Here is a 27789-nt window from a genome sequence, read left to right as displayed (position 1 = left end):
ACGCTAGGAATTATAAGAGTAGCGATTACCGGTTTGCTCTCATGCATCATACTCGTCATCATCATAAGATATGAAAGAAAAAAGCGTTGCATTTATTACGTTGTTTTCTGGATCATTCTTGTGTCCTTTTCAGGCATTTAAAATTAAAAATTTACAACTGCAATAACTGTCTGCGGTTTGATATCTTAATCATGTTGTATGTTTTGAATAAGTATATTCGTGGCAAATCTTTAACCGTGATTCATGCATGTGGCAGTAAATTGATGTAGAAAATATTGAAAAAGTCATCTTGTAATACCTTTTATCAACAATCAACAATACCATGTCCATATCGTGTATGTAAATGCACATATTTTTGGGCCGGTTAATATTAGTAAGCGACTTAAAAAATCGATGGGCTCGTTTAAGTAAACTACTACAACAATGCATACACCATTCTTTAAAGCCTTCCCAATTACATTAGCTTTCATTTAGACAGTACTTATGTTTGAACTGTGGTGCGCCATTTGGCATGAGGTTCAATTAAGCCACGTTTAGAAGTCGAAAGATGGGTGGGCTGGGCTGGGCTGGGCTGGGCTGGGCTGGGCTTGGGTATCCATATAATATCCATCCATTTTGATTGACAAAGGTTGCCCGTTGCCCTACTAGAATAGAATAAAATAAAGAACACGTCGTCGTCTCTCATTCATTCTACATCCAAAATACAGGTATTTTCTATTCTATTCTATTATCTATTATTTCATTGAATTGAATTTGAATAAATTATTATTGCTGTTAAATATTTCATCTTGTTTATCGGATTTAGGGTTTGGTCATGAAATTTACTTTACTGATTAATTGCTGTACAGAAATTATAATTGGTAGTTTAGCTAGTATTATTTTTTGAGATAAAAGATAATCCTGATGAATTGCTGTATCCATAAAGTAAATCTTTTTAATTGAACATTAGTAAGAAGGAATTTTTTTTTTTCTTTTTCGATTAAGATATTTATTTAGGAATTTTGATTTATTTATTTATTTTATTAATTTTTTTTCTTTCGGATTTTGTTGTTAGCTTAATTAAGACTTACTTTATGTTTGTAGCTAAGAATTTAAGTTGCAAATATCCTCAGCCTAATTAGGCATCATTCTGTTTGGGCTTTTGACATTTTATCATCTACATACTAAATGCCATGGTAGAAATCTCGTAATTTCAGTTTAATTTGATTGTCGTTTTGAGTTTTCGTGCACACTACAAACGGTTCCTCAATTTCGACTTAATTTACACAACGGCCCTCCAGGTTCCCACTTTTTCAGGGGTAAAAAACGTAAATATATAATTTTATTAAAATAAAAGAAACTAATTCCACCCGAATTTTCAACGGGCCCTATCTTCTCGCTCGGTACGAGTTAAATTTCTTCGAAACCACCGTTCAACTCGAAAAAATCAGAGGGACCCAACGGGACAAACTATACGCGAAACGGACATCGTTAAAAAACACTAAATAACGGGCCCTATATTCTCACTCGGTGCGAGTTAAATTTTTTCCGAGACCACCGTTCAAATCGAAAATTTCGATGAACACAACGCGACTAACTATACGCGAAACGGACATCGTTAAAAAACACTAAATATTTCGGGCTATGTTTCATACACATACATAGACGTCCAACAAACAACCCAACCAATTAGATATATTAGGTATCAAACAACGTATATCCAAATTCGACCCTGCGTTGAATACAACCGCAGCAACGCGCGCGGTCGAATTATTTTCTATTTATAAATCATCAAGTTACTATTACTAATAAATAAATAAATAAATAAATAAAAGGGTTAATTGTCTAATATTTTTCCAGAAAGAAACAAAAAGATGGGAAATAGTGATATATTGGCGGAGAAAGCATTCAGAATGTGGGAAGAAACGACATTACAGTCAATCGAAGATCTTCGAATAAGCGATCCAAAGCTGCTGGAATATAAGTTTGATTTACTGAGAAAGGAAAAGGAAGAAGAAAAGGAAGAACTGAATCCTATCAAGGATACTCCGGAAATGCGTACGTACTATAAAAGATTTAAAAAACAAAACAAACCACAAGCCCCTTGACTCATTCGCCGTGTTTATTCATGCGTTATTATTATTAAATTATTAATTAATTCTTATTATTGGTTCAGGCGAAGAAGTTTTCTTTGCTAGGTTGAAAAGCCACTTGAAAAGAACTGGCTGTCCCCAAATGTGTGGCTTCACGCCGGTTACTATAAGAAATACGTCAGAAGAAGCAACGTGTTGTAAGTAAACTAAATCCCCATTCTTATGGTTTTACACCCATTAATTAATAACTAGAGTATAAGTAATAGGAACCACTCTCGGTACTTATATTAATATATAGCATACGTTGAGAATACTAACTTTACCTATGGTTAATTATTAGATACCAAATTTGAAGACGATTTGTTTAAAAAATGGGCCAATTTAGACCCACATTTGGTGGAAGTCATGGTTTTCAACCCCAAAACCGGTATGTGCTGCTGCTTCTGGTTATGGTGTAATTGTTAGACTTCTTTTTTTGTTATTATTATTTTTAAATCTTGATTGATTTTTAAAGTTAGTTGGCTGCTGATTATATTATTATAGACATAACTTGTTTGCTCAAATCGTATATAACCTGAAATCACATACTTGTTTTGTTTTATTAATAGGGCTACCAGATGAAGAGTTTACTGCATCCGTGATCAAACGCTATCGTGAGGATCCATGCGTCTCAAGTGTAACTGCTATGGCAACTTCTTTTGGTAAACATTTAAGCAATTTTTTATCTTGAGATTGGATGGATGCTTTTCATAATTATTACTCCTTTGTTTATAATTTATGAATTATGATCCGATTCCGGAGAAATGTCTTCTTGAGTTGGATTTATTTGAAATGTCTTGTTTTTTTTGGCATTATGATCTCACTTGGATGATAAAGCTTAAGAAAGCAAGACACTGTTACATATAAACACAAAACTTTATAAAATAGTGTTATTTGAGACATATGTTCTTGTTTGCAGACCATGTAGATCTCGGCGAGTCAAGCGCCACCACCGTGGTTGATGCTTCCAGTAACAATTAAATCCATCCATTCTCCTTTCAAGTTATTATTATATTATACATTTATTATCTATTTTATTATTATATTACTAAGTTATAACCCTCAAATTTGTGGGGTTTTTAACATGGTTTTTTTGTTCATATATATTTGCATAGAGCCAAGTAAATATTAAAATGAACTTTTAGATGGTACATAGTCAATTTGCCTTTTTACGCAATCTTGTTCTTTTTTCAGCCTCTCGATTTCGAAGTTTGCTTTTTCTATATTATGAGTAGTACATAACACAACTCGTTTTCATAACATCCAATACCTTATGGTGATCTATGATTGATTGCATGAATTTGCATCTACGTTATCATTAATGCTTTGACGTCTTCGCATTGAAAAAATATCATGATTGGTCCCCAACATTTGAACCTAAAATCAAATTGGGGCCTTAAGTTTAATTTGATCATGGTTGGTCCCAACTTATTAAATAACATCATGGGTGTGTTTGGCGCAAGAGCTTATGGGAGCTTATGAGAGCTTATGGGAGCTTGAGCTTATGATTTTAATAAGTTTCAAGTAATAAGCTTTGTTTGGTAGACATAAAAAGTAGAGCTTATGAAAATCATAAGCTGTAAAAAAAGAAGCTACTTTTAGTAGCTTATGAAAAAAAGTAGAGCTTATGAACTGCAAAATAAGCTCCAGCTAGTTTACCAAACATTTATAAAAAGTAATAAGCTCCAGCTACCATAAGCTCCAGCTCCAGCTCCAGCTCCAGCTCCAGCTCCAACTATAAGCTCCAGCTGCAGCTAGTTTCATCCAAACACACCCCATGTCTGGTCCCAGGATGCTAACATCGTTAACTTCTTAAACTTTACTCCATTCACGTGACCAACACACTATGGCCAATTTTGTCTTTTCCTTTGAACATTCTTTTACTCTAATTTATTTGTTTAAAAGCTACAACTGCACCCGTTAGTTCACCCAAATCCAATATTCACTCCCATTTCCAACAAACCCTAATTTCCAATTTCAATCAAATTCGTTCCCAATTGAAACTCACAGATTCGACGGACTTTTTTGGTGTGGACGTCGATTAAGGTAAAATTCAACATTTATTTTTGTAAATTTTGTTCGTTTGATTTCTGATTGGTGTTACTTTTTTGTAAAGTGGTCTAATTGCGCCCATGTATGCTCGTTCTGTCAACATAATTCCAGGTTTGTTGAAAGGGAAGAACGAACTAGAGACTAAATCAAGAAGGTTGCAGTGGATATTAGTTTTAAGTTAGCGTATTTTTTGCCGTGTATATGTAATAATAAAGTAGAATTAGTTTGGTTAGTTAGTAATGTTTTTGTTGAATTTACAAGTTTAATGTTATGCATTCGAATGTAGTTGATTGAACATCAATGAATGAAATATATTTTGATTGAATTTGGGATACTGTGTTCTCTTGTGCTATCCAGCTCCATTAAATAGTTGTGTTGTGTTGTGATATACAGTTTCAAACGCTAAACTGCAGGTTCTTGAAAAATTGTGTTTTGCTAAACTGAAGGTTCAATGACTAATGCAGTCATTCGTATTCTGTGCTACTAATTATGTTGTGCTACTATTGAGTAATGCAGTCAAATGTGCATTAGTATTTGTCAAACTGTATGCGTATCAGCGTATGTGATATGCATTAGTAAAAAACTTTTTGCTAATGCAATATGCTAATGCATTAGCATTAGCATTAGTATGGGTATGTGATATGCATATTGTTTTGTTCTACTGCAAACATTCAATGGGTCAAAATTACATATCCAAACTAGTAAATTATGCTTGTCATATTCAGTCAAAAGAAGTAAAAAAAAAAAAGTCAAAATTGTCAACAAAAAAACTCAAAATACAGTTTCAAACTCTTCTATGCTGATATTAATGGCAATGCTAATGCAGTCAAAACTAGTAGATTATGCTAGTCATAATTAGTCAAAAGAAGTCAAATAAATAAATGAAAGTCAAAATTGTCAATGAATGATGAATGCAATAATACATATTGTGCAGTTTCAATACTTTTGTGCTATAATAATGCTAAACACAGTATGTTAATGGTAACCTGTGTTGTGCAATTTCAATATGTCTTGTGCTAATGGTAAATTGATAATGGTAATCTATGTGTTGTGGAGTATCATTATGGCTTGTGCTATGCTAAATATGCAGTCTAAATTTTATAACCAAAAACAGTCAAAAAATTATACTTTCACCATCAAAAGAATCACAACATCCAAAATTCTAAAGTGATCTATTTTTCATTATTAAGTTAAAAAAGGTTAAAGTAAGTCAAAAACAGTCATAATATGCACTTTCACCCATCAAAACAATCACAACATCCATATTTCAAACTGATTAATTTTTTCATTTGTAAGCCAAAATAGGCTGTTTATAATAGTCAAAAACAGTTTTAAAAGTCCAAAAATATAAAAAAAAATAATAATAATTAAAAAAAAAAAAAAACTCCTCGTAAACTCAACCTCTTCTATGTTGTGATATGCTAATGCTAGTGCATACAAACCACTCAATGATGCAGTAAAAAAAAGTCAACAAAGTAAAAAAATTACATTTGAACATTATAATCTGCTATATTGTGATATGCTAAGGATAATGCAAGCTAATGCAAAAGGTTAACGTGATCTGCATAGTCAAATCAAAAAGACATAAATGCCCTAAGTGTGCCTATCACATACCTGTGGTTAACAAGGTGATAGTAACGTTGATGGACAAATGACCATTATGGCCAGGATTAAATGGAACTTATGAATTCATGATTTATGAAACACGCAGACCACAATCATAGTTAGCCTATTAGCATTATGTTTGATAGACAAATGACCATTATGGCCACATTTGGTAATCTTTAGCAAAGTTTATACAAATTTAGAAACTTTTGGTCAAATTTAGCAAGGTTTGGTCAAGATAAGTCAAATATTGTCACTTTTTATCATTTGACCCAAACTGTTTTGACACTTTTACACAAAACTGTTTTGAGTCAAAATAGGTCAAGATAGGTCAAATGTTGTCACTTTTTATCTTTTGACCCAAACTGTTATGACTCTTTTGACCCAAACTGTTATGACTCTTTTGACCCAAACAACAGTCAATGAATGACAGATTCAACAATTCATATGTACAGTCAACAAAATAAACAAATTCAAGTATTAGATTCAGATAACAGATGCAAGTGACAGGTTCAACAAAACAAACATAACAATCATCAATTCAAAATGATCCAAAACAAACATTAGAACATTCAAAATGGACATATTCAAAGTCAATTGAAAACCCTAAAAAGGCAAAAAATGTCATTTCATTTTTTCTACACTCCACTTCCTGAAGCACCATAAGAACCAAATTGACCTTTACTTCTCTTTGATCCACTACCAGATGCACCAGATAAACTGCATTAATGAAACAATATGTTAGTCACTAATACGATTAAACCAATATGTAACAGTCTGATAAAATACAACAGTATGTCACTGGATTAATGAAACAAATCAAACCATGACATACTGTTACAAATCATGAGTAAGTCTTCACAAATCAAACTGTGTACATACTGTTACACCTTTATTACATTAATTTTGTAGGTCTTCACAAATCAAACTGTTTCATTAAGGCTTCATAAATTCTTCACAAATCATGACATACTGTTACATTAACGAAACAGTTTCACTAAACCAATATGTAACAGTATGATTAAATATGCAAATCACGTAAAAAACCAATATGTAAGAATATGTCATGATTGAATACAAGCAGTTTGATGATTACGAAAAAAACTAAACAACCAGCACTTACAATTCAACGTGCGGTCATCAATCTCTTCTTCTCTTTCGGTTCTTATGTTGTATAATGATCCCATTAATGGATTGTTCGAATTTATTGCAGATTGAATTTTTGTTGATGAAGCCAATGGAACAACGTTACAGTTTAGGGTACCAGAGGAATACCAAGTCGATTATGAATTTATGATCAATTTTGGGCTGGGTAATTGCAGGTAACGTGGGATATAACATGCTTCGCACGAAAGGACCACAATACCCCTCATGCTTGTTGCACGTGAGTGAGGTTAACTGGGCAGATTGACGGCAAGTTAAATTCGGGACCAATCGTGTACTTTGATAAAAAGTTGAGACCAACGATGATCAAATTAAACTTAAGGTTCCAACTTGATTTTTGGTGCAAACGTTGGGGACCAACCATGATATTTTTTTCTTTCGTATTTTGTGTGAAGTTGTCGGTAAACTGGTTTTGCGTTAGATATGTTAAATTTAATCTAAGTTAACAATGGAATGCAATTAGGTATGCTGCGTAGGTGGTATATGGTTCTTATTAAAGATTATGCTTCGGAGTATATTTATAATTTATAATGGACGATTTATTTTATTTGATACATATGCGTGTTTGTGGGTGTCGGTTTAAAGTTTATTGCCGACTAATACTAATGGAGAGAGAGTGTGTGAGAGAGAAAACGAAGAGAGAGAGGGTGAGAGGCAATTTTCTTCACCGGGCAAACACGGTAAACTCGCGAGAAGGATTCAATGGCAGGCTACAAGATCGATTAATAAGGCTTTTCGGAATGCATTTGACTTCGTTCATGTTTTTCAATTTTCCCGAGAGCTGGAAGATGACGGATCTGTGGAAGGTATTCAAACAACACGGCGACATCAGAGATGTTTACATGGCTGGAAAACGATTAAGGGGTGGCGAAAGATTCGCATTTGCAAGATTTAAGAATGTTAGGGACCCTGATGCAATGTTAAAGTCACTTTCCAAGATCAACTTTGATGGTAATCCTATCAAGGTGTTTAAGGCCTATGAGAGGCGAGATAGACAGGAAGGTGGCATGTTTCATGGTAAGAAATGGGCAGAAGTTAGGAGTCACAGGGATAATCCCATTCCAAATAACAACTTTAGGGATCAACGAAGATATAGCACGGTTGTTGGGAATCATAAGAGTGACTTAAGGGATTTTTTGAACGGAAAGGATAAGAGATATGAAGGGGACCTGAGGGATAAACTAAATGGTTTTCATCGCAGCAATCAACATACATCAAAGGTCGAGCATGCTAGCAGAAGAAGGATTATTGTAAAAGAAGTTGACAAGGTAAAGATTAGCACTAAGAGGTCAATCCTGGGTGTTCTAAAGGATTGGAAAATAATTACGCAAATCATACATCTCAGTCGGGCAGAGGGTATGCTTAATTGTGATATTAAGTATTTAGGCGGCCTGGAAGTCTTGTGGACCTTCATGTCCACTGTCGAAGCAGTTCAAGTTCTAGATAATAAAGATCATGCCTTGCATAAATGGTGCCACAATGCTCAACTATTAGGGTCAAGTAACCTTTCTTCTAAAAGGTTAGCATGGATTAGAATACGTGGCGTGCCAGCAACATGCTGGAAGGATTCGGTTTTCAGATCTATTGCTATGTCCTGGGGTGATGTACTTGAAACTGAAAACTGCAATTTGGATTACGGGGACCAAAATCTTGTATTTGGTAGAGTGTTAATCCACACCCGCCATCTCAAAAACATCGAAGAATATGTCAGTCTTTTGGTTAACTCGTGTGATGTTCATGCTTATGTCTATGAGGAGAACTCTTTAATTAGTATGGAGATGGATCAAGCGGATGGTCCATCTGAGGATAGGGATAATTATTCAACAAAATCAAAACAAGATGAAGATGAGGAGTTCGTGGAAGATACTTTTAACTTATATGAGGATGATGAGGATGCAGAGAATGAGGATGATGACTGTTCAGATTCCTACGATTCGGACTTTGAAGCAATTCCAGAAACCGGTGATCAAATACTTTCCGGCAACAACTCCGGCAAGGTGGATGCTAATGAAGAAGTTGAAGAATCTGGTTTTCTTGGAGTAAAGGAACTTTTTGAAGAAAACAAAACCGTTGGTGGTGTCTGCAAAAAGGTGGACAATCATGTTCCCAAATTCCCTACTCATAATTGCCCTTGCACGCCGTCCACTTCTCCAACCAACTTTTCTGTTTCCAATAATAAAGGTGGCTCGTTTAACTCAGATGGGGTAGATAAAGGTTTGAGATCTAGTAAAATCCCAACTACTGGGCCTAGGCTTAATGAACACTTGGACCAGGAGAGCCCAACTTGTACTTTGAAAAATAAAAGTGGCGATGGGCTTGGTGTATTGGGCGATCAGGGCAGTAATGGACCATCATGTAATGACGTTTTGTGCTCGAATAACAACAGCCCAAGCAATAAACGTGTGGTGCCCAGTTTTAATCTGAATGATTCTGTTCCTGCCCCCAATATTGTCAATCAATCGGTGGAGGATAATCTTTCTTGTTCCAATCGAAGAAAAAACAAGCCAAAATCACAATCTTCACATCGAAGCAAAAATGGATCCAAGGATACTGAAAGAAGACCGTCCAAACCAACCTCCAAAGGTGATTCAAAAGGGAGAAAAGAAAATTTGGTGGAACAAAAAGGGAAAAGATGCTGCTGGTCGAATATCAGGCGATGGAAATCAACCTCCAAATTAATGAATGTCAAGCGTTCCGCTAGATCAATTAAACCTGAAGACAAACCTCTACGATCTAAATGCTCATCGTGTGCTGCAAATTCAAGTCACTCAGGTACCCATTCTGATTTTAATTCGTATAAACATAACGTTGATAGCACTTGCAATACGGTTAACTCGGCGGCTGTTCGTGAATACGGTAAAAAGATTGGGTTAAAATGGAAGGAGACGATCCCACATCAATGATTGAATTAGACCTTTGTCGTAATTATATTGTTCTCATGAAGATTGTCTCTCTTAATATACGATGTTTTGGTTTAGGGGGAAAAGTTGACAAATTTGGATGGGTTAAAAGGTTAATCGCTAAAGAAAAACCGACTTTTCTTGCAATTCAAGAATCGAGGCTCAAACTAGTGGTGGATAAATGGATATGCTCATTATGGGGTTCTCCTGATTTCGAGTTTATCCAAAGAGAAAAGGTAGGGAAAAGTGGTGGGCAATTGTTAGTTTGGGATAAGAATTGTTTTGAGGCTCTTGATGTGTTTAGAATTGATTGTGTCATTGGTATTCAGGGGGTTTGGAAACCTTTGGGGGATGCTGTCAACATTCTAAATATTTATGGCCCTCATGACGACGCTAAGAAGATTAAACTTTGGGATGAACTGTCGAAATTACTAGCTAATAGTAATGATGCTTGGATCTTGTGTGGGGATTTCAACGAAGTAAGAGAGGAGTCAGATAGGTTTAATTGTGATTTTCTTGAATATAGAGCTCGTAGATTCAATGAATTTATTGCAAATAATAGTTTGATCGAGATCCCATTGGGTGGTAGGAAATTCACGAGAGTTAGTGACGACGGGGTCAAGTTTAGCAAGTTAGATAGGTTCTTCGTTAGCGAAAAATGTCTTGACATTTGGACGGATCTTGTGGGTAATATTTTGGAAAGGAAACACTCGGACCACTGTCCTATCTTGCTGAAAAATGAGAATTTAAATTTCGGCCCGAAGCCATTCAAAGTGTTTGATACTTGGTTTAACGAAGACGAGGCTGATCAGATTGTCAAGAACGCTTGGGAGAGGACTGTCCCGAAAACCTATCGTAAGGATCGAACCTTTATGAATAAGTTGAAGAATGTGAAATTCGCCTTGAAGGAATGGAGTTCAAAAAAATTTGGAGCTTTAGATGGCGAAATAGAAGCTAGTAGAAGTGTTGCTACTAATCTAGAGCTAAAGGCTGAAACAACAAACTTAAGTGAGGAAGAAAAACGTCAATGGAAAGAATCGAGGAAGATGTGGCTCGAAAAAGAAAAGACTATGACGGAGATGCTTAAACAAAAGGCACGTATTAAATGGTCGATTGAGGGAGATGAGAACACTAAATTTTTCCACGCCATAATCAACCGAAAACATAATAACAATAATCTAAAGGGGCTGTTGATAAACGGAAGCTGGAACAATTGTCCTCAAGATATAAAGGATGAAGTTCACCGACATTTCAGTATCCTCTTCAGCGAATCAAACTATAACAGACCTAGCATCGAAGATCTAATCTACCCGTCACTTTCGGTTGAGAATGCTACAGCCCTTGAATCACCATTCGATGAAAGAGAAATTCGGGAAGCCGTTTTTGATTGTGGTAGCACAAAGGCGCCGGGGCCCGACGGTTTTAATATGGCCTTTCTTAAAAAATATTGGGAAACAATAAAAGCGGACCTTATCGAAGCAATAGCATGGTTTTGGGATTCATGCGAGTTCTCTAAAGGTTGCAACTCATCGTTCGTCACTCTTATTCCAAAGAAGCTTGAAACACGGGGACTTGGAGATTTCCGACCGATTAGTTTGATCGGATGTTACTACAAAATTGTCGCAAAGTTGCTATCAAACAGGCTTAGGAAAGTTATCCCGGGGTTGGTTGGGTCGGAACAAAGCGCGTTTATTAAAGGGAGATACATTCTAGACGGTGCTCTAATAGTAAATGAGTGCATTGATTTCATGAAGAAAAATAAACAGAGGGGTATCCTTTTTAAGGTTGATTTCGAAAAAGCGTTCGATTGCGTTAACTGGAACTTCCTTCTAGATGTAATGAAGTGCATGGGATTTGGCGATAAGTGGATTAAATGGATACGCTCATGTTTAACCTCGGCAGCTATTTCTATTCTTGTAAACGGATCACCCACCCGAGAGTTTTCATTAGGGAAAGGCATCCGTCAAGGCGACCCACTATCTCCTTTTCTTTTTATTATGGTTGCGGAAGGTCTAAATATTCTAATTAAAGCGGCTACGGAAAAAGGTTTCTACAAAGGCGTGGAAGTTGGCTCGGATAAAATACTAGTGACACATTTACAATATGCCGATGACACTATCTTTTTGGGTGAATGGGGTAGATCAAATGCATCGAATATCCAAAATCTACTTGCATGCTTCGAGCTTGTGTCGGGATTAAAGGTGAACTTCCATAAGAGCTTTGTCTATGGCATAGGTGTAAGACAAGACGAGATAACCCATATGGCATCCCAGTTAGGGTGTCAAGCGGGTTCCTTTCCTTTTACTTACCTCGGGATGCCCATCGGTGCAAAGATGTCTAAAGTAGATAGTTGGAACCCGGTGATTGACAAAGTAAAAGCAAGACTCTCGAATTGGAAAATGAGGACGTTGTCATTTGGTGGAAGATTAGTGCTTATCAAATCGGTTCTTAATAGTTTGCCATTGTATTATTTCTCGCTCTACCGTGCCCCATCGTGTGTTCTAAAATTGCTTGAGAGTGTGAGAAGAGTGTTCTTTTGGGGCGGGTCGGATTCGGGCTCTAAAATTCCTTGGGTCAAATGGGATAGGGTTGTCTCTTCTTACGACAACGGGGGGTTGAATATTGGACTTTTAAAACATAAAAATCTTGCCTTGCTAGGCAAGTGGTGGTGGAGGTTTAAAACCGAAACCGGGTCGTTGTGGGTCAAAATAATACGTAGCATTTATGGTCCGTGTGGTGCTTTGGGTTTAGACAACGAAACAATTCGTGGTTTAAGCCCGAGTACTTGGCGGAACATTGTTTTGGCAGGTGTCGCGATTGAAGACTTGAACATCGTTTTTAAAACTTCTTTTTGTAAATCTATTGGCGACGGTTCATCAACATCCTTTTGGGATGATGTTTGGATCGGAGGCGATAGATTGCGTCAACTTTTTCCCAGGTTATACAGGTTAGAGACATCAAAGGACGCACTAATTAAAGATCGTGTCGAACTATCTGCTGCTGTTTGTGAAGACCAAGTTGCTGATGATCATACCGAGGCTGCTCGAGTACAACGGGTCGATATTTCTGCTACTGCTGTTCGTCTATCTGATTCTGCTGGAGTACAACAGGTCATTTTCTCTCCTGCTGCTGTTCGTCTTTCTGACTCCGCGGATGGAATACATCAGCCACCTGTCTCGGCTTCCCATGCTGCTTCAAATAGTCCTGCTGCTCGTGTTAACCGTCCTAATACTTCTGTTATCTCCAACTTAAAATGGGAGTGGTCTAGATCACCTTTCGGGCGAACTCAAGGTGAATTAGATGCACTCTCAAATTTAATTATGTCATTTGAATTTAATTGCAATGCCAAAGATTGTTGGAAGTGGTCGTTAGCCTCGGATGGATTTCTTACTGTTAAAAGATTGTCTTGGATTATTGAGGATGCTAGTCACTTAGGTACAAACTCTTCTTTTGAAACTATGCGGAATAAATTAGTACCAAAAAAAGTGGAAGTTATGGTTTGGCGTGCTATTCAAAAACGCATCCCCGTCATGCTTGAACTAGACAAAAGGGGGGTAGATTTAAATAGCGTTAGATGCCCGCTTTGTGACGAGGACCTAGAGTCGGTTGATCACTCCCTAATCTTTTGCAAACATGTGTTGGAAATTTGGGATCGTGTGTATACTTGGTGGGGCTTTGGTAATATGAGTAACTTAAGTTTGAACGATATTGGTAGGGGCAACAACATTTCGACATCAATGACGAGTTCGGGTAGAGCGATTTGGCAAGCGGTCGAATGGGTGTGCATCTACTTAATTTGGAAAAATAGGAACAATTGGGTATTTCGTGGTAAAAAATGGAATCCTTCGATGGCCTTAGACGAAATACAAATAAAATCCTATGAATGGATTTCAAGAAGATCTAGAGGTCGAAGACTTGATTGGTTATCTTGGGTCAACGATCCTAGCGTGTACCTGAGTTAAATTTTTGTCGGGGAAGTTGCTCTCTTTGCAACTTAGCTTTGTGTATTCGTATTGTAAACTCTTGTTTGGGTTCCTTTGGTTCCCCTCTTGTAACCGTGTGTTTTCTAATAAAGTTGCTTTTCCAAAAAAAAAAAAAAAGTTTATTGCCGACTTAATTGTCGGTAATTTCAATGTTAGGGATAAATTAATATTTAGGTATGTATTTTATTTTTTATTTTTTTTGGCAAAAATAACGATAACTTCATAAATAACGAAAACGTTTTCGAAAAGAAAACGTCTTCAACCGAAGAATACAAGAAGCGAAATCGATGAAGCTCGTACCTAGAATGTGGCGACAACAAACCAACATCTACACCGAGCCTCAACTAAACTATATCAAAAAACTACCGTCCAAAATTAAAACCAACGGTCTAAGAACTAACAAGCAAACACCTAAATTAGGGGTGTGCACCATTTGGTTTGAAACCATTTAAACCGAATATCGAATCGAAACCAAATCGAAAAAAACCAAACCGAATTTGAAAAATGGTTTTCGGATCGAGAAAAACCGAAACGGAATTTTAATTCGGTTTTTCGGTTCGGTTTTCGGTTTTGAAAATTTTAATTTGGTTAACCGAAAACCGAATATAAAACCGAATTCAATTTATATAATATTAAATAAATATTTTAAGTTATTTATATTATTGTAGACATGTACGAGAAACGATTTTGAATAGATATTTTAACTCTTCAAGTCAAATTCGGTTTACTTGGATTGAAATCCTATTTTTATCTTTAATTTCATAATTTTCCTTTTAACTCCACATTTTTGAAACTGTAATCATTTCAAGTCGATTTGCTATTCAGTTCAATTTATGTGTGTGTGCACGTTGAATCAATCAAATTTATATACACTGCTTTACAACAGTTTATTATTAAAAAGTATACACTATGACTAAAACAAAGAAAGTTTTAGTTTTGTTATTGGTATTGGTTTTGTTTATTTTTTGATATAAAATGTATTGTATTATGGTATTATATAAGCTTATTTTATTTTCTAAAATTTGTATATATGTTCGATTATATATATTATTTTAGTATGATACTTACAAAGCTAATAATATAATGTTTATTTATATCGTGAGAAAAAAGTATAAAAAAAATCGATGTAGAAGTTAATTTGGTTTTAACCGAAACCGAACCGAATTCAAATTTGGTTTTCGGTTCGGTTTTGAATTTTGGTTTTGATATTTGAATTTGGTTTCGGTTTGGTTTTTGGTTTTAATTTTTAGAATTTCAAAACCGAAAAAACCGAACCGAATAAACCGAAAAACCGAAAACCGAACCGATGAACACCCCTAACCTAAATTGACACAACAAAAAAACGCGAATAATCATAACAAAAACACACACCAATTAAGGATTCACCTTAATCATCTTACCATTCACAATCTCGCGACGAAAATCTTTACCGGAGCGATTTTTAGATATGTATTTAGATTAGAGGTTATTGATGTCATTATGGAGTACTCCATAATTTTGTGAGGACGCTAATTTATTACTCGTATTCAAAACCTAAGGCTGCATTCTCAGTTTTTATTAGGATGGGAAAGGAAGGACTTGAGCGGATTAACAAATAGTCATTCTCGAGTTTTTATTTTGATTGAAAAGTAAGGATAGGAACAGATAGGAAGAAGAGTATATAAGGTTTTTGTAAACAACAATTCAGCCCATATTTGGGCGGACTGGAAGGCACCCTAAATGACCTCACAAATTACTTGAGACTTACGATTACTCCTTGCTGAGAGTGAAACCGGAAGTGGTACGAAATGTCCAAGATTGATGAATATGGATAACTATTCTACATGGAAGTAAAGATTTAAAATTTGGTCTGATGGTAAAAAAAGAACCTACGTATTTTTGTTGTGTGTAACATATAATGATGAAAAAAATTAACCGAGTCATTTTTCTCTACTTTTTTCTCATGTTCAAAAAAAAATATTTATAAAACTAACAATTAAATACTTGCTAGATGTTATATATTGATCAAATAATGTAATTACAAATCAATTTAGTTCAAATATTGCGAATGATATAGTGGAAAAAAATGTTTATTTTACTTATATTCCTTTCCTTTTTCTATTATAATTTTAACTTGAGAATACATATATCTTATTTTATATTACATTCTTTTTCATCATTTTTATCTATTATCTTATCGTTCCATTCTTTTTTTGACTAAAAAAATTCGAGAACATTTGTCCCACAAGTTGTGGGCTTACATATTGGAAGGCTAGACACATAGAGGTTAGACTCTTTCCAACGCGGCGTCAGATGGACCCGCGTCAGACTCGCTGGCAGGAAGTGACGCCCCTGACGCCATTAACGGGGCGTCAGTTTTTGACGCTGGGGGGCGTCAGTCGACGATTTGACTGAAAAAAACGGGCTTCAAATGGTGTGCTGGCTTGATCTGATTGGGTGGGGTAATATATCCGTTACCCAACGGATATATACCCGTTTTTTGGTTTTTTTTTTTTTTTTTTTTAAAAAAAATTCAATTTTTACTCCATTTTACTCCTATTTAAACCCCAACAATCATATCATTTTTCACACAATTCATTCTTACTCACTCTATTTCTTTCTACTTTTTATTTTTTTTACAAAAATCTATTAGTTTATAAATGGGTTCGAGGTTACGGGGGTCTAATTCTGACTCCGAAGATTTGCGGATTGTTCAATTAATTCAAGAAACAGAAGATGATGATTCCGAAGTCGAATCGGCACCATCTATTTCGAGAGTTAGAGGTTACATCCCTAGGGAACGGGATGTTGCTGCACAACGTTTGTGGGATGATTATTTTTGTGAGACGCCAAAATATCCACAAAGAAAATTTAAACGTCGTTTTCGCATGCGCATACAATTATTTCTCCGGATAGTGCAAGGTATTACTACTTTCCAAAGTGATAATATGCCAGAATATTTTACTTACTTTTCTCAACGATTTGATGCTATCGGTAGGCCTACATTTACTACTTTACAAAAATGTACGTCGGCTATACGTCAATTGGCGTATGGCACCGCTCCCGATATGTGGGATGAATATTTGCAAATGAGTGAGCAAACATCAATACTATGTCTAGATTACTTTTGTATGTGTATTATTACATTGTACAAAAAAGAATACATGCGATCTCCGAATGCACACGATGTTGCTAGATTGTATAGTGCTCACGAGGAGAGACATGGGTTTAGGGGTATGCTCGGTAGTATAGATTGTATGCACTGGGAGTGGAGGAATTGTCCTGTTGCTTTAAAAGGACAATACACTAGGGGTGATCATAAGAAACCGACCCTTATGCTTGAAGCTGTTGCTTCTTATGACTTGTGAATTTGGCATGCTTTTTTTGGGATGGCGGGTTCCAACAATGATATCAACGTTTTGAACCAATCACCTATATTTGATAAACTTAAGAACAGAACATTTCAATCCACACCATTTGAGGTAAATGGGCATGAATATAGCAAAGGATATTACCTTGCGGATGGTATATATCCCGATTGGGCAACTTTAGTTAAAGGATATTCATGTCCTACTGAAAAACCAACGATTAAGTTTACAAGATTTCAAGCTAGTGCCCGAAAGGATGTAGAGAGGGCATTTGGGGTTCTTCAAGGTCGTTTTCATATTATACGCATAGCTTCACGAAGTATGAGCGTTAACAGGATGAAGAGTACAAAACTTTTCATATATAATGTAATCATAATTCATATGTATTTTTCACTAGTAATTGAATTTGATAAGTTGAATTTTTCATTAAGTTCTTTTTAAGTTATGTACTTATTCAACATGTTACATCCTGCTTCATTTAAGTATTTCGATTATTATATTGCTTCATTTAAGTATTTCGATTATTATATTTAGGCAACCTCATGTGACTGATAATAAAATATATATAACATATACTCCGTATTATTTACTGCAATTGTTGTATATAGAGTGATAATCGTTTTGAAGTGTGACATAACATACAACCATCTTTGTTAACAAAAACACATAGCATGTTGAAAACAACAATACAATACAATACACAAGTACTATCTATCTATAAGATTACTATACCAAATGATATAATATCAGTAACATCCAAAATCGAGTTTTTTGTATAATTAAAATGTGACAATATTAATTTTACTACCCATCTACTTGACGTTTAGAACTCGAACTCGAGCCTAAACCCGAACCCACCAACGCCATATTCGCAACTTCTCCGTGCGAAAATCTTTGTAGCTGTATCATTCTCGCGTAACAACCATCCGGATAGTTTTTCAACAAGTGCGAGTGGGACCCTTGTTCCGCCACTTTACCATCATCGATCACCGCAATCACATGAGCATTTCGTATAGTCGACAACCTATGTGCTACTACGATCGTCGTTTTCCCAGCACATATACGCTCTAACGATTCTTGAATGCACCTTTCGGACTCTGCATCGAGTGCACTTGTAGCTTCGTCTAGTAACATTATCTCGGCTTTTCTCAAAAACGCACGTGCAATTGCAACTCGTTGCTTTTGACCGCCCGAAAGCTGGACCCCACGTTCCCCGACGAATGTCTTGTAGCCGTCAGGTAACGCTGAGATGAACTTGTGAGCGTTAGCGAGTGTAGCCGCTTCGATGATGTCAGCCTCGGTTGCTGACTCATGCCCATAAGCAATGTTTTCGTAAATAGTAGTGGCGAATAGACACGGTTCTTGTGGGACCACTGCAATGTGGCGCCTTATCGATTTAAGATTATATTTTCTTAAATCTTTTCCATCGATCATCACGCGACCCGATGACGGTTCGTAGAATCTTTGGATCAATGACACCACCGAGCTTTTACCGCAACCGCTCGGTCCAACTAGGGCTAGCGTTTTTCCGGCCCGAGCCCGTAAATTAAGGTCGCGAAAAATGGGGATGTCTTGACGAGACGGGTATGAAAAGTCAACATGTTTGAGTTCGACCTCGCCTCGTAGATGCTCGGGAACGGGAATAGTGTCAACCTCGTCGGGCTCAATCTCGGTTTTACGGTCAAGAAGATCGAAAACCGACTTCATAGCCCGACCGCCCTTAATGAAATCGGGAGCAAGGGTTAGGGTTTCGGCTGCACCGTTGGCCGAAACCATGAGAACCATGAAAACCCGAATGGTCTTTGAGAAATCGGAGATACCATGCTTTACGAGCCAAGAGGCGTACCAAAGGCCGAGCGCGTAAGAAGTGTAGAGCAAAAACTGGGCTATCCCGAACCCGCTTCCGGCTATTTGACCCTTCCAGAAGCATCTACGAAGCGGCCTCTCGAGACTTAGCGTAAAAAGGTTGACGATTTTTGCCTCGGAGTTGAACGCAGCCACCGTTCTCATGTTAGCCACCGCCTCTCCGGCTAGCTGGGTCGCTTTAGCGTGCGCACCTTCTAAATCTCCCGAAAATCCTTGCATGAACATTTTCTGCCAAACACACAAAAACAGCCAAACAGTAATCAGTGAGATATGGAATCTAGGGGTGTAATAGGTGCGGTTTTCAATTCCTCATCTTATTCGGTTAGGTTTGTTCAGTTTTGAAAATTTTGGAGGCAGAACTGAAAACTAAAACCAAAACCGAAATCGAATCGAAAATCAAATTTCGTTCGGTTCGGTTAAAATCGAAAAACCATAACTTAACCATAATAATAATAATAAGAAATCGATTTTAGATTCGACTTTTGATTTTAAAATCGAATTTTCTTCTATATGTCTTAATAATTTAATATATTATTAGTTGAGTTCAGTTTTCGGTTAAACCGAATTCAAAAAAGTAAGCCCGAAAACTGAATTCATATTCGGTTTGTTTTGTTTCTTTGATTTTCATTCTGTTTGGTTTTCGGGTTAATCTGTTTGAAACCAAATATTAAACACCCTTAATGGAATGGAATGCATCTCGTAAGACAATTCTGCAATAACACACCGACCTGCAAAACGGTTGCAGCAACCACCAAAGGGAAAACGGCTACAAGAACTAGCGCCAACCGCCACTGAAGAACAAAGCCTGCGGTGCAGGCTACCAACATGAGTGCCGAGTTCTGCATAATCACCGAAATTCGATCGCCTATAGCCGATCGAACATTATTAGCGTCTAAAGACAACCTAGCCGCAATTCGTGAGCTCTCGTTCTCCTCTTTATCGAACCACGCCATTTCGTTCCTCAAAACCGCAGTCAACATTTTCTCTCGAACCCGTTTAGTCAAGTTTTCTCCAACCACATCCCAAAAAAAATGCTGCAACGTGTTGAAAATGAGTGCAGCCGATGAAACCCCGATCAACAGATAACAGTATTTACCGATTTCCTTAATCATGTACGCGTGGTCTTGGTTGTAGTATACACTTAAAACAGCACTTAAGACGTATGCAAAGAAAGCGCTGAGGGACCCACAAATCACGGACCCCATTGACCCGATCAAAGCATAGGTCCATTCGGGCGAGTTCATTTTTGCAAGGCGCCAAAAGGAACTTGCTTGTACTTTAAATGGAAGCTTTTCGTGACGGTAACTTGGATATCCACCGTCAATCGACATACTAAAGTCCGACGTTGAAAAATCTGATAACCTTCGCGAGTACGGGGATCTACCGTAAGACGAGTTCCGGGTGATTATAGGTGAACTCACCGAGTTCCTTGCACTAGAAGGCCTGAATTAAAAGAAGTCAACAGAAGTAAGAAATCTATTAACTGTTACTGTTGACTTTTGAGGTCAAAGCCAACATTTTCCAACAAGATAGTATATTGATACAAAATATTTTCACAAATTAAATAATAAATATTCATTATTGTTTGAATATATCATATCAATAAATTAAAAAAAGCAATTATTTTTTAGTTAAAGTTTAGTCCATCCATTTACACTTGAAAGTCAAACTATAAACTATTCCCAATTGCAAGAGCTAAACTTTGACTTTTCAGGTCAAACTAATCAGTTTTCAAGTAGATAATATAATGATATAATGATATGAATCTTGCCAAGAACTTAACATGTAAGGTTATATTATACATTTATACTACTACACATTTAGTTTAATCATCAATGTATGTAAAATAATTATACATTTTTCATTAAAAGTAAAGAGAATCTTTATCAAAATTAAGATTGAAAATGATTTAAGTTTGTCGTTAAAAAGCCAAACAGTTGGTGAACTACCTGGCACTGCTCTTTCTGGCATTATTCAAAGCAGTTTCATGTGCTATTTCTTGCATCTTTATAAGTTTAGCATATGCACCATTTTCGCCCTTTGCAAAAAGCTCGTCATGAGTTCCCATTTCTAAAACACAACCCTGTTGCAAAACCACAACGAGATCCGCCTTACGTATGGTGGAGAGACGGTGCGCAATTACAAGTGTGGTCCTACCAATCATGAACCGATCCAACGCTTCTTGGACCAACTTTTCGGACTCGGAATCCAAAGCACTCGTTGCTTCATCCAAAAGCAAGATTGCAGGATTTTTTAACATAGCCCTTGCAATCGCAATTCTCTGCTTTTGCCCGCCCGATAATTGCAATCCCCTCTCCCCAACCTGAAAATATTAAATTAAAAAATACATTAATATATTAATACTAAAATTATGATCTTTCTAACAGCAGCCCTTAAGGCTGTCGTTAACGAGCATTAATTAATACGTTGTATGCAGCGGTTACTATTGACTTTTCAGTGGCGGTTATTAAAATGTACTGTAACATATACAACTTATTACTTATAATTAATCAAACATTAACCGTGAGTTCAGGAATTAGTGGGGCATAACAAAAATTATTACTTTGACCAAGACCCCACATTTATTTATCTAATTGTTTATGTAAGCATATAATCATGCATTAATTCATTCATTGGTGAATGGTCATATGGATCCCCAACATGCTACTGGTCAAACTAAATCTCAAATTTTGTTCTTAATTGTTGTTTACAAATTACAATAAAATCATTAATCATATTAGTGTTGCTGATTTTATTTGGTCAACCACTCCCATCCTTGGTAGCATGAATCAGCACATGACTATTGACCCAACAACCATGTTGTACCATCTCCATTAGTGTGTATTCTTAAAGAAAGATTCACTTCCCCCACAGTTTTGACTTTTTCAAACAAAAGTAAGGTTTTCAATTGATTAAATGGGCCATTCATTTATATGGTTAAAATGTAATAATGTAAGAAACCAAAAAGTAATCCACTTTGTCAAAAGAATCCCACTCCCAACATAATGTTCATATTTACCCCCAACATAGTCCATCAAGGTGGACCCTCACTAAAACAATTACATGAAGTAAAAGCAAACTAAATGGGACCATGTAAAAAATGACTAAAATACCCTTACGATGCTGAAATGACCTACCATATAGTACTAATTAAGATTTACCTGAGTATCGTACGCGTCGGGTAATTTAATAATGAATGAATGAGCATTGGAAACACGAGCCGCTTCTTCGATCTCGACTATAGATGCGTCAGGGCGACCCAAAAGTATGTTTTCTTGAATTGTTGTAGCAAAGAGTGCTGGTTCTTGACTAACCAACCCAATTTGATGCCTTAACCATTTTAAATTGAGCCCCTTAATATCATGCCCATCAAGCATGACTTGTCCTGTAAAAAGTAACACAAATGTATACAATAAATCTTTCTAGAAAAATAAATTCTACTGTACTGCCCAAACAATAAGGTGAACATGGAATTGTACAGTAAGCTAAGAAAGTTGTACATAGGTATGTTGGTTGGACTGAGTTAATGAAGAGTCAGTGTCACTAACCAGAAGTAGGATCATAAAACCTTTCAATGAGGGAAACCACTGTGCTTTTTCCAGACCCACTGCTTCCAACTAAAGCAATGGTCTTGCCAGCAGGAACACTCAAATTAAAATTATCAAGAATTTTAACATCTGGTCTTGAAGGGTATGAAAAGTTTACATTTTTAAGTTCTACAAACCCCGAAATCGTGTCTAACTCCAAACCCGATTCAGTGTTCTTATCAACGCTCGGTTTATAATCGATTATTCGGAAGATTTTCGCTGCAGCAACTCGAGCTTTTGCAAATGCAGACATACTTGGGGCAGATTGTCCTAATGCACTGTAAATTTTAAATTTTTGTGATTAAATGACCAAAAAAGGATTAGCAAAATGATGAAGGTTTAGTGGGAATATGAGACTTACAGTCCACCAATCATGACAGAGAACATAGTGGCAATTGCAAGTCCACCATTGGTGTGATTGTGTCTAACAAGATAACCACCATACCATAAAAGAAGTGCATAGCAACAAAAAACAGTGAAATATGTTGCTCCTAATCCAAATCCTTTTGAAAATCCAGTTTTGTATCCAAGTCTTTGTGAGATCTTTAATGCAGAAGAATAAGCTTGTAATGCTCTTGATTCACCCACATAAGCCAAAACAGTCCGAATTTGTACAATCGTCTGCAAATTTTAATTAAATTTAGAAACTACCCAGATGGTAAAACAATCCTGTTTCTATTATAACACATGTCATAAATTTATTCCTGTTCAACAACACCCATATGGAAAAACAGACAAAGGAACCATTTTTATCTAAATAGAATTATTGTTTCCTTGATTTAGCTCAAGCTTATTAAAACCCAGATGTAAAGACAGATAAAAAAAAATCTTTTTTTCTTATAAAACTTCATTAGAAAAAGGTGCAGTCATCACAAGCCAAATAGTAATAACAAATACAGTAAGTAACTGGTTTCTTGATTTCATCAACATTCTGTCATCCACCCAACTGACAAAAGCTATACTTTATTAAGCAATGTTATGAACACTTTAAGAAGATAAGATTTTCAACCAGTTTTAATACGAAATTAAAAAAAAAAGGAGCAATTTTTATTTGATGGTGGCTGACCTGCTCAGCTATGTTTCCAGCTTGTGAAAGAGCTTCTTGACTTTTAGAAGAAAGTTTAGCTAATGTGGTGGTGTGAATACCTCCAATTACTGCAATAAGAGGCACCACAGCTAATGTTACCAGTGCCAACTGCCAAACTGCTGTAAATCCCACCACAAACCCAGAAACAAATGTTGCCATGTAGTGTATGAAATTCCCCAACTGTCACACACACAACACCAAAACACACAGTTACTTAGAACCCATTAGACCCATAATATTAACCAAAAAAGATATTATATTTATTTTTACCTTCTCACTAATTGCATCTTGAACCATAACAGCATCACTATTGATAGCATATACAACATCTGAAGTTCTCACTTCAGTATCAAAGAACTGTATGTCTTGACTTAATGCTGCTTCTAGGTACTTGATCCTCATTTTTGTTGATTGTCTCTCTCCTGTCCACATCCAACATGATATTTCTGCAAATATAAATCAAAAGATATCAAAGTTTTAATCTTTTTCAAGAATCTTTAAGAATAAAAGCATACTTAATTAAAAAAGATAGGTTCATTTATACCAGCCCATGAAGAAGCCCATATAGCAGCTCCAACTATAAGAAAGTAGAATGCATACTGCAAAAACCCATCAACAAAAGATAAGAACTTGAGTGAAAAGAATCAATCTTTATAATAAAGTTGGTACCTTTAACACTTCTTGGCTCATTTTATCAATGTTATTGGCATTGGACCCAAATGAATTAACAAGATCAGCAAAGAATCTAAGAAAAATAGGCAAAGAACAACCATGAACAAAAGCACCAATTGTTCCAATACCCATTAAAACATAATCCAAATTATCTGCAAATCTAAACAACTCTCCAAACCCAACTGTTGCAACACTTTTCTTCTTCTTATCTTTTACATCCCTTCCATCATTTTTACCATTTTGCCCTTCACCCTCTTCCATTTTCAATCCTTCTTCAGTAACTGGGTCTAAGTTGTGGTTTTGATTTGAATTTGAATATTGAGTTGAATTTGAATTTGGGTTTTCAGGAACAAGTTCAAGACCTTGCATTTCAGACCATCTCCATTGCTCTGTTCCTTTGTTTATTATCTCATCTTGGGATTCTTCATGTGATGGCATTTTCTTTAATTTACTATTTTCCTCACTTTCTCTCTCCTTTGTCTCTTATTAATTCCCTCTCTCTCCTTAATGGAATTAAAGAATACTTTTGTTATCAGTTTTTATTACTTTTTGTATCCTTATTTAACTTTACCTTTTTTTATTACACCTAACCGTGTTTTTCAATTTCATGTGTATCAACGAGTAAAAGGAACGGCTACATAATGGCATTAACAATTTACGTAGTAAGAACAGTTGTATGGTTATAGACGTTTTTTTTCTGGTGTTTCTTATTTTTTGCATTTTTTTTTAATAATTAGGACGTATTTTTTTAAGGTGGAGTAGTGGTGTTGGTTTGGTGTTAGTTAAGAGTATTGTGATTATGTGTTAAAATATAAGAGGTTAAGTATTAAATAGGGATAAAAATAATATTTTTAAATTAATAAAAAAAATAAGAAACGCATGTTTCTTCTTCTGTTGGAATCAAACGCAAAGCAAAGAAACGCCTAAAGTGACACACGGATACGGCTGGGTGTGGCGTTTTTTCGGGTCCGGGGGGCAAGATACGCCGTCTCTTCCAACCGATACAAATAGCCTAAGACCATTTTTAACAATAATGGGCAAAAGTGACGTGTTGAAGGATATGGGTGAGGTGTTTGACGGGCGTGCTAGAAAATTGGTAAATAATGGGGTGGAGTGTTAAATAACGTGTTGAGTCATGTGGTAAAATATGATTGAAAGTTGAGTAAAAAGAATATAATATTAAAAAAGTTGACCACTCAAAAACATCCACGTCCCCTACACGCTTTTGAACCTCCCCATGCAACTAACGAGCACGCTCGTCAAATATGACCACCAATACGCCTTGTTAAGGGCATGTTGCGTGTGTGCGAGGTGCACATGAGCCTAACAGGGGCTTGTTATTCATGTCTAATATAAGTTTATGAACGTCAATACTTTTCACCCTCAAATTAGATAACTCTCAAAGGGTACATAACAAAATTAGTTATGTTAGGACATCAACTGCGTTATAACTAAAAATAGAAAGAATACCCTTACCCTTGAACTACATATAAAATTGGTTTATGGTCATAAATTATAGCGATGTTGCGAAAATGGTTATACGGATTATCATGCAAACTAACTTTTCATGCGCAATCACAATTTAAGTTAGGGATGGTATCGGGTCGGGTTTAGGTCGGAATGTCGGATCTAGATAATCCCAGACTCGAACCCGGTTAAGAAACCGTGTCCCAAACCCAGACTCATACCCATCGGGTCCTCATTAGCTTACTAACCGTCGAGTTATCGGGTTTCTCCATAGGTAAACGGGGATCTCCTTTATTTACAAACTCTCGGGTTACCGGGTTTTCTCGCGTTATTTAATCTCTTCGTTGTTAGCCATTCTCATTTACCATTCTACATGTTTCAATTTTTGCTTCAATATAATATTATATTATTATTATTATTATTATATTATATATTATATATTATATATATTAAAATGAGTACTAAATCTAAATGAATATATGTGAATATCGAACGATAGTATAATACCAAAATTATTATTAATAAATTTTATTATTTTTATTAATGAAATTGAAATCTCTTTCGGGTCGGGTATACGGGTATATGGGTACGGGTTGCGGGTTTGTATCTAAACCCATCCTCATACCCGAACCCGAAAAAAAATTATAACTATCCCCATACCCGGCCCAAAACCCAAATACCCGAACCTGAACCCGACCCAAAAGTGTTAGGTTTCGGATTTATCCATCGGGTACGAGTCTTTTTACCATCCCTAGTTTAAGTTGATGTATATATCTCAAAGAGGTAATTTTATAGATTCATAACTAAAATTTCTGTCATACTCTCATATTAGCGTCAAATCATTATTTCCTTTCAGAACTGAATGAGAACTTAACTCCGACATCCATGACAAAAATTACAATTGTTAAACCAAAGTACAATTATCATAACAAGATTACAAACAATATAATTCACAATTTAAGAACGGGAATTCTCATTCTCGCCTTTAGTGAATAATGAAATTTGAGAACATGATGATGAGAGCGAGATTGCTAATATGGAAGTCCTTACGGTGAAGGTGGCACCCTCATGTGACAGATATCAGTGTTCTAATATGTATCTCTGTTCAAAAAATGACCTAACTCCCCAACATTCAAGCCAACGAAAAATAATAGAGAAATTAACAACACGAGAATTAACGTGAAAACTTCAAAACTGGAGAAAAATCGTGAGCTCCTAAAGAGAGAATTTTCACTATATCTCAAATTATTACAATGACATAGACCGACCTCTCTCTCAAACCGACTACACTCTTCAAAGAATCGACTCTACACTGCTCTTACACAAGAAAAGAGAACAAGACTCAAAACTTAAAGTGTAATGTGTTTGGTGCAAGTTGGAATAAAGGCTTAGGACTTTTATATAGCCAACTTCAACTTAGTCACCAAGTTTAACTTTGCTATAAAACACAACTTGGCCAATAATCACAACTTGGCTACCAAGCTTTTCTTTTCCTCTAAGTTCACCTTATTCACCTTAGTCTCCAAGTTCACAATTTAGAACATTCCATAGTTAAGAAAATTTGAAATTAATATCTCACAAATCCTCCATTAATTCAAATTCCATAAATCTCAGTATCAACGATGTAGACGTTTCCTCAACGACGACTTCAAAATCTTCATTTTCATATCACTGACATTATCTCTAACCCAAGAGATATTTGCATCCTTATCGAACATTGTCTAAATCGATCATTGTCATCACAAACAATCATAATTCTTAACAAAATTATCATACTCCACCATAAAAAGCACCACACTTTAAATATCTAATTATAAGAATTTCACCTCAGCATTGAACAAACCAGTTGAAATCTTATGGTGCAATTTCCCGTTTGGATTTCCCGAAAGTTCTATCAACTATCAACATCAGTTTCCACCACAAAAGTTGCATAAACACCAAATCAATG

At 36.0% G+C, this 27789-nt stretch overlaps 3 protein-coding genes across 3 annotated transcripts; 2 read left to right on the top strand and 1 right to left on the bottom strand.

The window, feature by feature from the left end:
• Window positions 1-1796: 1796 nt before the first annotated feature.
• Window positions 1797-3164, top strand: LOC139864905 (uncharacterized). The gene is made up of 5 exons (XM_071853471.1): window positions 1797-2037; window positions 2156-2269; window positions 2413-2499; window positions 2681-2773; window positions 3031-3164. Exons 1-5 carry the CDS (start codon window positions 1854-1856, stop codon window positions 3090-3092), a joined length of 540 nt encoding a protein of 179 aa, XP_071709572.1. The 5' UTR covers window positions 1797-1853; the 3' UTR covers window positions 3093-3164.
• A 13290-nt stretch (window positions 3165-16454) lies between these two features.
• On the top strand, window positions 16455-17162 carry LOC139863413 (uncharacterized). Its single transcript, XM_071852050.1, has one exon. It carries the CDS (start codon window positions 16455-16457, stop codon window positions 17160-17162), a length of 708 nt encoding a protein of 235 aa, XP_071708151.1.
• Window positions 17163-17857: 695 nt separating this feature from the next.
• LOC139861533 (ABC transporter B family member 1) lies at window positions 17858-24812 on the bottom strand. Its single transcript, XM_071849959.1, has 10 exons — window positions 24372-24812; window positions 24247-24301; window positions 23973-24148; window positions 23682-23882; window positions 22977-23236; window positions 22577-22893; window positions 22190-22413; window positions 20978-21351; window positions 19757-20471; window positions 17858-19256 (listed from the first exon to the last, which is right to left on the bottom strand). Exons 1-10 carry the CDS (start codon window positions 24810-24812, stop codon window positions 17967-17969), a joined length of 4053 nt encoding a protein of 1350 aa, XP_071706060.1. The 3' UTR covers window positions 17858-17966.
• Between the last annotated feature and the right edge of the window lie 2977 nt (window positions 24813-27789).

This window comes from Rutidosis leptorrhynchoides, chromosome 8 (assembly GCF_046630445.1).
Source record: "Rutidosis leptorrhynchoides isolate AG116_Rl617_1_P2 chromosome 8, CSIRO_AGI_Rlap_v1, whole genome shotgun sequence".
Classification (NCBI taxonomy): Eukaryota; Viridiplantae; Streptophyta; class Magnoliopsida; order Asterales; family Asteraceae; genus Rutidosis; species Rutidosis leptorrhynchoides.
The sequence above is the reverse complement of the archived record's forward strand: the minus strand, read 5'-3'. Positions and strand labels throughout refer to the sequence as shown.